The following is a 14,273-nucleotide window of genomic DNA, read 5'->3' as shown; positions in this document are numbered from 1 at the left end:
GTCTGTGCTTTTTCATGGTTTGATTTTATTTTTTCTTTATTTTTCCTCTGACTGACTTGAGTTCCCAGTCATTACTTCTTGATATGAAGTTCTCTATTAGATTAAAAACTCTGTCAGACCTTGGAGGTATTTTCTTCAACCTTCAAGTAAATTCTATGGTGCTCTCCATCACCTTCTACAATTTCTCCATTGGGCTAGTTTCAGTGGCTTTACAAGCCATAGATTGCTGACTGTCTCATTATTTGCTACTCTACTAATTTTTGTCATCTCCAACTTTTATGAGCAGTGATTTTTGTTTGTTCAGATCATTGATGAAAACATTGAATAGCTTTGGCACTAGTAATGACTGAGATAGAACCCCACTGTAAAACACCTTTATATGGTGTTTTTCCATTGATGATTGCTTTTATAGATCTAGTTAACTCTTTGACGTGAATTGTATTGATATTGTCCATTGTTAACTTTTCATCACGGTGTCATGCAGTACTAAGTTAAGTACCTACAAAGGTCTGACAATAGTATGTGTATGCAGCTGTTTTTATCAACCAAACTTGAATCTCATTTAAGTAAAATTGTTAGATTAACAAGGCCTACTTTTTCATAAAATAGAAATTAGAAGTTTTTGGTGTTAAGTATATGTCTATCTTTTAATTCTTTATCAGTCTTTCTATTACTTTGCCTGGGATAACTGACCAATACCAATAGTTACGTAGGTGAATTCCAATATTAATTTGTTAAACATCTTCCTTCTCTGCATCATTACTGCCAATTTTACCATTTCCATTTAGTAGTGGGCATACAACATGGCTAGGATTTATTTTGTTCCTTAATAGTTAAAAGAAGAAATCCCCACTCTTTAGTGTTCTTATGCATGCTTACTAGATGAGATTTTTTTTCCCCCTTAATGCTTAGAGTTTTATTTATAAACTTTCCCTACTTTGTAACTTCTAATTGTCTATGAAATCAAGTGAAGCAAATGAATATACATTTGGGCTGGAAGGGAGTCCAGCCCCCTGCCCCAGGGGCAGGAAGTCAGCAGCGATCATATTATCCCAGCAAGATAAGCATCCAAACGTGTCTTGAAGGCGTTCAAAGTGGGTTCTTGAACCGCCTCCGGTGGCAGTCTATTCCAAACCTTGGGGGCTCAGATAGTGAAGAAGTTCTTTCTTATGTTCAGTCTGAATCGGTCGCGGCGGAGTTTGTGACTGTTCGATCTCGTCACCCTTAGGGGCGCTCTGGTGAACAGACATTCCCCCGGATCCTGATGAGCATCCCTGATAAACTTATAGGTGGCCACCAGATCACCCCTGAGCCTGTGCTTTTCCAGGCTGAAGAGTCCCATGGCTCTCAGCCTCTCATCATAAGGTCTGTTTTTCTGACCTCTGATCATGCGCGTTGCTCTCCTCTGCACCCTCTCAAGCTTCTCCACATCCTTTTTTAATTGTGGATCCCAACACTGGACGCAGTACTCCAGCTGTGGCCTCACCAAGGCTGAGTACAAGGGGAGAATGATGTTCTGGGATTTGCTTGAGAAGCATCTATAGATGCAAGCCAAGGTTTTGCTCGCTTTACTAGCCGCAGCATCACACTGAAGGCTCATGTTCATCTTGTGGTCAATCATGACCCCCAAGTCCCTTTCATGTGTAGTGCTAACCAGTGTAGGACTGCCAAGCCTATAAGCATGCTGCAGGTTTTTCCTCCCAAGGTGGAGAACCTTGCATTTTTCAATGTTGAACACCATCAGGTTGTCATCCGCCCATTTTATGAGCCTGTCAAGATCTGCCTGGATTGCCCTCCTGTCCTCAGGTGCGGATGCCTTACCCCCAGAGTTTGGTGTCATCAGCAAATTTGGCCAGTCTACTTCTGACACCAATGCCCACATCATTGATGAAGATGTTAACTATTATAGGCCCTAGGACAGAGCCTTGAGGGACCCCACTGGTGGTCGCGCACCAAGACGATTGGCTCCTGTCGACTACCACCTTCCGGGTCCTGCCGCAGAGCCAATTCCCCAGCCAGCAGATCGTGGTGAGGTCAAGGCTGCAGCTATCCAGTTTAGCCAAGAGGTGATTGTGGATACCAGATGGAAGGCTTTTTTCAAGTCAAGATATGACATAAATCTCTTTCCCCTTGTCCAGGTGATAAGTCACCTGGTCATAAAAGGAAATGGGATTGGTCAAGCAAGACCTACCTGCAACAAACCCATGCTGGTTATCTATTCCTCAGTATATTGCCTTCAGCTAGTCTGTTAAGGATGGCCTCTTTGTTGATCTTTTCCAAGACCTTCCTGAGGCTGGAGGTCAGGCTGATGGGCCTGTAGTTTGCCGGATCTACTTTCCTCCCTTTCTTGAAGATAGGCATGACATTGGCCTCTTCAGGCACTTCACCAGAGCGCCAAGAGCTCTCAAAGATCCGTTCCGGGGCTGAGCTATGATGCTCGCCAGCTCCCTGAGTACCCTTGGGTGTAACCCGTCAGGGCCGGCTGACTTGAAGATATCCAGCCTGTCAAGGTGTTCCTTCACGAGGTCAGCTTCAATGGAGGGCAAGGAATCTCCCTCACCTGGGCCTCCCTGACCCACAGTGAGCAGGGCCATCCCATGGGACTGGTGGAAAAACTGACACAAAGTACCCATTTGCTTGGTTTGCAAGTTTCCTTTTTCCTGGGCATCAGTTATCAGTTGCCCCATCTGGTTTAGCAGGGGTCCAATGTTGCCCTTGCTTTTCCTCCGGCTCCCCACATATCTAAAAAAAGACTTTTTATTGTCCTTGATATTTGTAGTTAGCTGGAGTTCCATCGCAGCCTTGGCTTTCCTGGCCTGCTCTCTGCAGGTCCGGACCAGAGCAGAGTATTCCTCCTTGGTGGTCCGCACAGCAGTGGGAGTCCCCCTCCCCCTCAGACAAGCTGCAACTCCATCCCATTAGCATCTGTATACACTAGATCCATTTTTCCATTTGCCTTTCACCCTCCCCCTTCCGTTCATTCCATTTCTATTTTATTTCTGACTTGTAATTTAACTTTACCACTTAACAGACATGGGTTTTTGGATCAGTCATCTTTTCTTCTGATTTATAGAACTGATTTTTTTTGCCTTCTGAAACTCTTAAATAATTCCTTGTGTTCTTTCTAAACTTTTCATCCCACTAAATTTTGATAATCAGTTTCTTCAGATTTTCACAATTAATTCTCTCCAAGCATACATATAAGCATGCGTGTGAATTACTGCGTTAACATTGTCCTCCTCCATATAAATGTAGTTAAGTATTAATCACTGGTTCTAGGTAGTGACCCATTTCCAGTCCAGTGATTAATTCATTTTAATGAGATCTAAGAGTTCATTTGTGGTGAGAATAATTTTGAAAAATTATCTTTATTGGAGAGCAGTGTCCAGTGAGCAAGTCTGTGGGGGACAGAGGGGGAAAGGGTGTGGGGGAGGCAGATGAAGACCTCCATGGTGAGGGGGGAAATGGGGCTGGGTCAGGCAGGCTATGGTTGGGTGGGGCACGGGACAGGGGCGGGGATAGGGGCCACTGCTGTGCGGGCCCCCAGGGGAGGCATTGCCCCCCCAGTTCTGTCCCATGCCCTGCCCCAGCTGTGCAGCACCTACTCTAGCTCCACTCCCTTACCTCCCCGTGGGGGCCTCAATCTGCCTTCCCCACAACAGAATTACCAGCCGGACAATGCTTTCCAAGCTGCTGGGCTGCATATTGCCGATTGGATTGGTATTGGCTGATATGGCTGGTTAATAATGGGCCATCAGTATTGGGCCAAAAAATCTTAGCAGTGCACCCCTATTCTGTAGCTGATAACAGGATGCCACTAGTACAGGGGCGGGCAATTATTTTGGGCTGAAGGCTGCTTACCCAGTTTTGGCAGGCTGTGAAGGGCCGCATGGGTAGCCCTGCCTCTTGATAGGTGCCCTGCCCCATGGTCACCATCTTGGGACCAATGTCCCAATGTCTTGGGTCCAGTGTCCCAGGGCCAGCACCGGTGGGGCCCAGAGTGGAGTGCAGGCTGGCAGGGGTCTGTGGAGTCAGGCTGGGCTGCACCAGCAGAGAGAGTGGGGAGCTGGCCTGGCTCCATAGAGCCCCTGCCGGCTGGGACCCTATACCCCTGCCACCCTGCTCTGGGCCCTGCTGTTGCTGGCCCTGGGGCACCAGTGTGGGCCCTGTGCTCCCACTGGCTTCCCGCCCACTCGCACCCAGTGCCCCCCAGCCCCGTGGTACAGGCAGGGGGCAGTGCACAGCCCCAACCCCCTGCTCGCCAGCAGGGAAGAAGCTGGTGCTGAGCATGGGGGAAAGTGGCCCCTCACCCACCCCATTGCTGGCGCTCCCTGCTGCAGCTGCTCGCAGCCTGTGCAGGGCTGTCTGGAGCAGGCACAGGCAGCCCCACGAGGGCTGCAAGCGGCTGCAGCGTGAGGCACCGCTCTTCCCTGCACTCAGCACCAGCTTGTAACCTGCCCCCACTGCCAGCCTGGCAATGGGGCCGGGTTACAAGTTGGGGGGGGGGGGGACCAGCCCCTCGCCTGCCCCATGCCCGGTGCCTCATGCTGCAGCCACTTAAGCCGGCCTGGGGCTGCCTGTGCCTGCTCCGGACAGCCCACTGTTGTTGGAGCCCGCCAGGGTTCTCCTGGGTCTTACTGCCCTTGGTTCCTGTCATTTTTGACAGGAACCAAGGGCAGGGAAATATTAATTTTTCTACATTTTTAGGGGCCCCGTGGGCCGGATAGAATAGCCTCGCGGGCCATATTTTGCTCGCTCCTGCACTAGTACCTGCTTGTGGGCTTATCTTTTTGATCTGTGAGCATTCAAGATACTCTAGTTCTGAAATATCTGTCACTAGAGCTATTGGCCTATCCATGGCGCCTCGCCCCCATTCTTTAATATATTTGTTCTTATGGCTGACTACCGGGTGTGTTTGTTTAGCATTTTTTTTTAATTCTGGTCAATTGAATCAATCCATAAGGTGTCAGTAATGCCTTTTGTCAGCTTTATTTTCATCAGTGAGTAATTTGAGCATTTCTTGCTTGTTATCCAGAATCCTAGCATTGGCTTATAAGCAGTTAAAAATTCCTCATGTTCTGTATCCTGTTAGTTCAGTTTGATTACTCTCCTGTACCGGCTAGGTACAGGGTATCCTGTTCAAACATCTTTTTCCCACTGGAATTTGCGTATACAAAATGTTCAGCCTTGCATCAGTTGTCCAACCAGTGATTCATCTCTGTGCCTAGAATGATTTTATGAAGGTTACTTGAACTTTCGTGCTTTGCTTCCCTTTCAAGATCTTTGGAGACATCTGTAATCTGTGTAGTTTCATGTGAATCTATTAGTGGTTCCAACATACATCATCACTGGTGGAACCCTGCCAGACAGCTCCATTAAATCTATCCAACCTTGCTTTAATATTTATTTTTTTTTTATTCAGGGAGATCACACAAACCTGCTTCTCTTGGGTTCCTTACTGAAATTTCCATTCACCTGTAATACCTTAGGATGACTGAAGAACCGTTTTTGATAGCTGTTTGTTTCGTGTCACAAGGATGTCCAATGAACTGTCCTCTAGCCTTCTAATCTATTTCTCTAGAGGCAGGTACCTTTATAGCAGACGTGAATTGTTGTCAACTATTCAATACCTTTTAGCTATCTTGAATGCCTTTAATTCTTTTGGTTATGACCACGAGTAAGTCTTGGTCATGAGTTGTTAGTCCACTTCAGCATGTAGTCCATCCTGTTCTGTATTGGGGTAGGATAAAGATTAAATCCTAGGTCAATGTGTCATTTTCAGCCCAATATCCTCAATTGATGCAGATTGAAACCATATCAGCAAAGATGTGGGAAACAGACTGAAAGTATTAGAGTAGTCTTTGGCACCTTTAATTTTTGATGCACAGAGTTGTTTGAGAAAGTGTGATGGGATAGTAACTTTTCCCTACACCATTCATTGAGATTATTCATTATACTTCTTGATTTATCTCCTTTTATATAGAGGTATCTGCTTTGGTGTAGTGGTTTGGTCTGGCTCTTTCACTCTTAGTTGGTCAAAGACCAGGTGCCTTCTGTTTTCACTTCTGTTGGTTGTTGAGTCATCCATTTTGTCCTTAATTGTTTGTTAGTTTAAGGACATTTGTGGGATTAATTTGCTGTGTGTGTACAATCTCTTCTTATTATTGATCTTTTGATATTCTGGGAGGCTTTTTAAATTTTCTCTGGCTAGAAAATAAGGTTGGTGGAAAAAGAATCTCTCTTCTTCCTAGGAGCAGATCTTCGATCTAAATTGAATGAGCTTCAATTAAACTGAAATGCCCTGCCATGCAGTTCTAGCTAACTCTCAGATCTAGTAATTGCAATCTAGATTTTCTGTTGGGTATTCAGGTAGAACAATTGGCAAAGATTTATCCTTTCCATTACTCATGTGTTATCAACAGGAATTTACTTCTCTGGTCATCTTACATCTGCAGGTTTATTTTACATTTGGTGCCTAAGCTTACTTTGAGGGGTTGTATAATTCGGGGGGGGAGGGGGGGTGAATAGGACAATGTCAGTCTCTTGCTAGGTTCTGCTTCCATGTAAGGAAGCATACACTCAACCCAAGGCAAATTGGAATCCAGTATGCAAATCCAGCAAATGATATCGGGGTTTAGAGGGTACCAACACAGACATTTCTAGAATGGTAACTTAAATTTATCCTGTTGCCGTAATGTCGGAACTGTGCGTGCTGCCACTCCACAGTTCTCCCCAATCTGTCTTCCTCTATAGTTGGGAGAGACCATTAGTCAAGCATGTCATCAGAAAGACATGAGCAGATCCAGGCATTACACTTTTACTGGGTGAGTTGCTGTTCCCTTGGTAGAAACTACAAGCATATAAGCATTTGCTCAGTTTTTCGTAGTGGAAACATTGCCCTGTCCAGGAGAAGGATCTTCTAGGCATCAACTTAAGTGTGATACATAACTACCTTTCACATTTTATATATCTATATTTTACAGTGAGCTTGAAGATGATTTGCTTGGAGAGGATTTGCTCGCTGGTAAAAAGGTAAGACCTAGCTCCATTTAATGTTTGCTTTTAAAACTGGAAGGAGTTATTTCTGGAACTTGTACGCCCTGGGAGGGCACGGGGGTGGGGGACACAGGGGGAGGCATGTACCCCCTGGATCTGTGCGGGGCAGGGCGGGCTACAGCCGGGGCTGCACAGGGCTCTTCTTGGCAGGGGCTGGGCTCGGAGCGGGTGCCAGCGGTGCTGGGAGGATGCTGTATCCACCTCAGACTTTGCTGCAGCCCCCACTTCCCAGTGTGTGGGTGGAGGCAGGGCATTGAGCTGGAGCAGTGCCGGGTGGCTGGTGGTGGTGGCAAAATCTGGAGTGGATGGAGCATCCTCCCAGTACATCCAGTACCCGCTCAGAGTCCAGCCTCTGCAGAGAAGAGCCCTGCACAGCCCCAGCTGCGTCCTGCCCAGTGCAGATCCAGTGGGTGCATGCCCCCATGAGCCATGGCTCTGCCACTCGCCCGCCCTGCCTTGGCAGTGTCTGCCCCTACCCTCTCCCTTACTGTGGGAGGCATTGACTTGCCCCCCACACCCCTTTCCTCCCCCCCTCCCCTTCCACCACTCCAGACTTACCAGCTGGAGGCAACTGTATTGGAAATCGGATCAGTATTGGCCAATATGCCTCAAATATTGACTATCGGCATTGGCCCCCAAAATCTCTATTGGTGCACCCCTACTAGCTAGTGATTTGCATCTCTTTCCATTCTGTTGAAGATGAACCGTTATGTCCTGGGGAAGATAGATGAGAAGATGGGTAGCCACAAGGGCTCCCAACCATGTCCTTTGTTTCCGTGCATGTCTCAGTTTTAAGATATCTCAGGTTCTTTGACTGCTAGTAGCTGTGATGTTAGGATGGGGCATGGATCACTCTATACATGCCTTGTTATATTCCTCTTTAAAGCAAGTGCTACTTGTTACTCTTGAAGTGGGATACTGGGTTATGTGGAACTTCAGTTTGTCCCTGAATGACAATTCTTATGTTCCTACAGAGTAGTAAAGTGTCCATTCTGTTTCCCACAGTAGGTTATCCATAATATCAATTAATTGGAGAGCAAGTGGTGCTGACAGGACTGATAAGAGGGGAGAACAAGGAATCTTCTCTTCTTCCCATAGACCTGTGATTTTTGATTAGATGCCTGTGCCCCAGACCAGATGGGTGTATGGGAGGGGGGGTCAGAAAGGTGCGGGAGGGGGAAGGTATGGGGGGGCACATGTTCCCCAGATTTGTGTGCAGGGTGAGAGTGGACTGTCTGCTGCCAGGCACTGCGCTTGCCTCTTCACAGTGGGGGCACTGGGCCAGGGCTGTGCTTGGGGCATGGTGGGCAGGTGTTGGTTTTGGGACAGTGTGTTACAGGAGCAAACTTTAGGGTGGTTGTAGCCTACCCTGTAGCCCCCCGTTCTTAGTGCTACTCCTGCCTGCCCCACCCTCATCCACCCAGAGTGCAGCCCCAGCTTGGCCCCACCTCTGCCAAGAAGAGGCCAGCACGACCCTTGGCCCTGAGCCCATAGTAGATAGCTTGCCCTCACCCCACATACAGACCTGGGGGGCCCTTTCCCCCGTACCTCCCCTGGGGTTGCGCACAGCTGCAGGAGCCACCCCCTGGATGAACTGCCCAAGGCTCCCCACCCCAGCTGGGCAGTGCTTGTCCCTGCCCCATCCCCACTCCCTCCCTCTCAGTGGGGGCCTTGATCTGCTCTCCCCACCCCTTCCCTTTCATAGATTTACTGGCTGGACAGTGTTCTCCAAACTGCTGGGTTGCATGTCTGGTCTTGGATCAGTATCGGCTGATATGGCTGGTTAATAATCGGCCATTGGTATTGGCCCAAAAAAATCTGTATCGGTGCACCCCTACTTGTATATTTAAGTCATTTTTCTCCTTTTTAGGAGTGGTGTGGGGGTGGGGAACGATTCAAGTAACTTATCCAGTTATGTAGTTGGTTTTTCTATATAGTAACTTTTCTTTATTAAAGATGTGACAAATTGAAAAGAGGTCAGAAAAAGACAGCAACAAATTTATACCTGAATATTTTTTTTCTCTCATCTTAACTCTTCTTATTTTTGTCCTACTTTCTGGCCCCTGTATCCTTTTCTAGTATTTGTCTCCTAAATTTCTGTTTCATTTGAAGTAACATGTTGTTCTCCTTTATCCTGTCTGTGTTGCTAGATCATTAATGAAGTTGTTAAATAAAGTAGGTCCTAATACCAACCATTTCAATACCCCCAGGCACCCGCACCCTCCCCCCCCCCCCCCCCCCCAGCTCATTATATTGCTTGTCGATCATTACCTTTTAGTTTATTGTCCTTTGGCCAATTTTCTGTCCCCGTGGCAGTGTTCAAATCTAAGCCAATTTGAATGCATTTTACAAGTTTTCATGAGAGACTATCAAATGCTTCACTGAAATTCAGATATGTTTTCCACAGCATTCCTTTCATCATCTGATTATAAAATTTTTTGTCAAAAATAAATCAAATTTGTCTGGCCAGTTTTTTTATTCATTATGAAAGCATGTTGCTTATTGTTTGAAGTTCTTGTTTGACAAATGATTACACTACTTTTTTTGTATGTTTTAAAAAATGTTATATATTTTATAACAAGAACCAAATGTTCACAACTCATCTCTTATGTTAACCTAGAATCAGTCTGACTTGTCAGATGAAGAGCTGAATGATGATCTTCTACAGAGTGACAATGAAGAGGAACAAAATTTCAGGTATCCATTTCTTGGTTTCTAAAGGTTATGGATTAAATATAATTTGAATAGTTTCCTGCCGAATGACATGGGTAAACTTTTATAATTAGAGCATTAGAGCTGTTGGACTAGAGATCAAAATAGAACTACTTTATCAAAATCCCTCCTATGCAGAAATTTCCATTGTCAAAAATGGTTTGACCGCATAATCCATTTTAAAATGGCTTCCTTCTAATCTAGGTACAACATTTACAACATTTTTATATTTGCATTGTATTTTTATACAGGTTTTTTTTATTGTATTTTTTTTGTGAAATCTATTTTGATTTTATTCTTACTGTATCAGTGGTTTAAAAAACTAGCTCTGTAAAATTCTGTCAGTGTCTTGTATTGCTTATGCTTTATTCTCTGGCCATCATTGAATAATGAGTGTTAGGGTGTTTCAAATAAACTGTTAAAACTGTCAGTTAATCTCGTTTAAATAATGTTTATGAATATCTACAAGCTTTGATTCTCCATCCCTTCCATGCCATAGATACAAGCCATTCTTCTGCAGGGCCTTTGGAATACCCCACTTAACTTCTCAAACTGCGTCTGATGTCCTTAGAGCCTTTGGCAGCAGTCCCAAAGCATGCAAAATTTGAACTGGGGGGGAGGGGATGTAGTTTAAAATGCACCCTTGAAATTTGCTACAAAGAGTTGAATAGGCCAAGGCACTCTCACCCAAGCTCATTAAAGTTGTGCCATCCATGTTAGTGCTCTGTGCTAGTATGCATTTAGGCAGAGAGAACCTGTGGCATTTCCATTGAAAATATTGGCAGCTTTAGCTTTAACTGCTGCCTTGCCCTTTACACACTGAGGTGGGAGGGGTGCAGGATGCTGTTCCATACCGCCTCCACATATTACTCTTTATGCATTGTTAGGAGTTCTTCCCTACTCTAAGCATTTTGTTACAGTACTTCCCTACTATAAGCTGTTTTTCCCCAAGACTCTTTCCACCCACTTTTTTTTTTCTTTTATCTTTTTTTAACTACTTTTTTTTCACCAGTGGTAGATTTAACCTTGTTTGTGAAATGACTGCTTTTCTTTTTCTTTTCTTCTTCCCACTCACACCCTGGAAATCTGTCTATATTTTTGACCTCCAGATTGTGTTTATTATAAAATAAATAAAAAAGAGAAGTCTTGTTTTTAAAATAATTTTTGGAATTGTAGTGTGGCATGGGGAGAAGTTTAAAACTGCCTCTCTCCAAATGCCTACCTTTTCAAACCAGTACCAACCCATTGTAAATATATACACTTTCAAATATCTTGGGCTTCTCTTGATTTTGTAATTTGTCACTGTCTTAAGATTTTCTTTTGTAGCTGGCTGTGATAGCATCTGTTATAAAGCAAAGATCCAATCTTAAATTCTAGTCTTTCTTTAAATCTTACTTTTCAAATGAATTGTTATTTTTTTTAAAGGTCCAAATGTACGCTGTTATTAAGTAATTGTTTTAAGCCTTTATGAGTCAACTTTTTAAAACAGTTCCTGTCTATATGAATTGCACTTCATTTTCAATGAAAAATCAAGGCTACCACAAATACAAAATTGAAATCACAGTAATTGTGTGCTGTCAATATTAATATACTAGTAAAAATGATTTGTAGCTTAGTTTGAGATATTAGAAAGCAGATGCAGTTGTAATCATGTTGTATATTTTTGTTAGTCTGGGAATTAAAAATCGAATCCAGTCTGCTTGGTTTACTGTGCAGGACTTTTGCCAAACTGACCTGTTAGACCATCTGGTTGGTTTGATTCCCCTGGTCAAATAGCCTGCAGCTGGTGATAAGCTGGGGTATAGTCTGCATTATGAATTTATGGCATGCAGTCAATTGGTGTGCAAGCTATTTTTTCTTTACTAATCTAGACAACGTGCTTTTTTGGCTTCACTGAACTAATGCTCACAAACAGAGGTAACTGATATACTTGACTTCTAGTCTGAACCTTTTTTTCTCTCCCCCTCTTCTTTCCATCACCACTGTAGTTCTCAAGGTGTCACAATTAGTCTTAATGCTACGACTGGCTTGATTACATCATATGGACTATCTGAGACCACTAATGATCAATCTATACAACATGAGTCAGAGTATGACCAAGGGGAGGATGAAACAGATTATGACAAATCAGAAGATCGTGAGATGTACGCTCAGGAGTATGCAGAGGAAGGACAGTATGAAGGCAATGAAGCTGAGCTTACAGAAGACCAAATAGAGTATGTGGAAGAGCAGGGAGAGGAAGAAATTTACAATGATGAAGTACTAGACCTTGAAATCAATGAACCTCTAGATGAATTTCAAGTGAGTTTCTTTCTATTGTATGTCCAAAGATAACATTGCTTCACGTGCATAGGTTTTTAGACTGATTTGAAATCTGTTTACCTCCCTAGGGAGGTGGGGAAATTAGACCTATTATCACTGTCTGCCAGTTTCTTTATCTAGGCTGTGACAAAGTTTGTGTTGACAGCTTGTTTGGCGGTAGGTAATGCTCCTTTGTCATGCTGGAAGGCAGTTGAGAATCATGACCTTGAGGATTGTATCCTTAAGGAAGAAAACAGCTTTGTGTGGTGGAGATACACTCCCAATTGTTAGAAGTACTTAATGCAAAAGCTTTTATCCAGGCTTTAGACAAGATCTGATAAAGTCCTTCGAAGGTGAAAAGATTATTGACCTGCTAAAGACATCTTTAAGGTGCTAATATTCCAAAGTGATTGATGTCCTGCTCATTCATCCTTTTTTGTAACTGAGAACTGTCTAACCCTGAATAAAGAGATTGGAGGTTAGTTCAGAAAATGTCGCATGCATAATTTGATATCATTTAAGCAGTATATTAAAGGACATATACTAGCTTTAATTGCTAGCAATCATATGATCACAATTTAAGCTGCATGCACTGAATGCATTTTAAAATATTAATATTCTTGTTCAGAAAAGATTTTGCCCTTTGTTTGTACAGCATATAGCACAATAGGACTATGATCTTGTTTAGAGCTACTAAACAAGATTCAAATGCAAATCAAAAATTGCTGTAGAAAATTGGCATACTATCTTAAACTCTTTTAAATGGCAAAAAAGAAAACTAGGAATAGATGCTAATGTGTGAAGTGCTTTCTGTGCTCATAGCAGCATAGACAAGCAATTAGTTCAGAGCCCCCTTCAAAGAATTTGCAATCTAATAGCCTGTCAAACTAATGGGACGTCACTGGCAGCTAGATCTCACTGTGTTAGTTCCCTGCATTGCCATACAGTGTTTTACAGGTAATCTAATATTTTTTTCAGTAACATTGTAACTGTTAGAGCTGTTTAAAGATCCTTTCGTTATATCCGGCTTAAGCTTGATTTGACAAATAAAAACACTTTTTCTTGAACTCATGATGTAAGGACAATGATATAAACAGGTACCTTGCCTAACTTCTTCATATGTTTGAATTTTTTACCCTGTATCTTTCTTTTGTAGGATGAAGAATATATGCAGTCGTATAATGAACAACAAGGAATGGAAGACCAAGAAGACTATGTAGCTGAAGAGGAACTGGAAGAAGTTCCTGACTCCCAAACACCTGGAAATGAATCTGAAGAGGTATGTTGTTTTCCAGTCAAGATTTCTGGAAGTTTACAAGTTCTGCAGCCTGCAGCTATTGTAATTCTGAACTTGTCCAAGCTGCTTGTTAAGGACTAATGCCCGTACTTGTGTGTGAACAATTCGTCCTTGATGTTATCCCTTCAAAATGTTTGTTGTGATGCAGAAATATTTGAGACTACTTTGTCACTTATCAACTGTGTTCATTTTCTTCTAACAGTGGTATAGAGTAAGTATTTTTCTTTTTTTGCTGAAAAACTGTGAGGTGGTAGTAAAGTGTAAATGTCCATATTTCCTTTAGTGTTAAAAGAACCGTTTGCTGTCTTCTAGAAGTTTTAAGTGGAAGAATAATGTGATGTCTGGGCTGTCTTGGGTTCCATTCTGCTGCAACAGCCATCGCCTCCTGTTGGTGGCAGCCAGGGCTCAGGTGCTATTGCAGGGGACAGGGAGGGGGCTGTGGACCTGGGTCTCTGGCCCTGTAACCTTGGCAGCTGGAGGCCCCTTCTGGTAGGGCTGGGAGGATGGGGGACTGTGGGTGGGAAGTAAGAGGCACTAGTAGGGCCAGGGTGGCTTGGTGGGGAGTGAGGGGCCTGGACCTGCATCCTGGTGAGCGAGTGGGACAGGGGGTACTCTGATTTTTCATGACTTAAAAAAAAAAAAAAAAAAATCAAATCAAACTCAAAATCAAATACCAAAATCTATAGGTATTTAGAATTGTTTTGGTTATAGTGATTGAGGCACTGGTAGGCTTCCAAATTATATACACGAATTTTGAGGTTTTTAATTAGAGAACTTGCTATTTTTTAATTTTTTTTTAATCTGAGGATTTGCAATTTTTAAACAGAAAATCAGGATCCCAGTCATCAGAATAAAAGGAGAAGCAAAGCAAGCGAGATGTCTAGTACTTTGTTACTAGTTCCTCTAA

At 43.6% G+C, this 14,273-nt stretch overlaps 1 protein-coding gene across 11 annotated transcripts in view; it reads left to right on the top strand.

Annotated features, from left to right (window-relative positions):
* The window catches only part of RBM33 (RNA binding motif protein 33), a 173,390-nt gene that overhangs the window by 22,127 nt on the left and 136,990 nt on the right, over positions 1–14,273 (top strand). For all 11 annotated transcript variants that reach the window (XM_014608999.3, XM_014608998.3, XM_019498869.2 and 8 more), the window contains exons 3-6: positions 6,984–7,032; positions 9,677–9,753; positions 11,757–12,069; positions 13,226–13,348. In XM_014608999.3, the coding sequence (XP_014464485.1) occupies positions 6,984–7,032; positions 9,677–9,753; positions 11,757–12,069; positions 13,226–13,348 (562 nt within the window). The remainder of the gene's footprint in view (positions 1–6,983; positions 7,033–9,676; positions 9,754–11,756; positions 12,070–13,225; positions 13,349–14,273) is intronic.

Source organism: Alligator mississippiensis, chromosome 5 (assembly GCF_030867095.1).
Source record: "Alligator mississippiensis isolate rAllMis1 chromosome 5, rAllMis1, whole genome shotgun sequence".
Taxonomy (NCBI): domain Eukaryota; kingdom Metazoa; phylum Chordata; order Crocodylia; family Alligatoridae; genus Alligator; species Alligator mississippiensis.
This window is presented reverse-complemented; position numbering and strand designations above follow the sequence as displayed.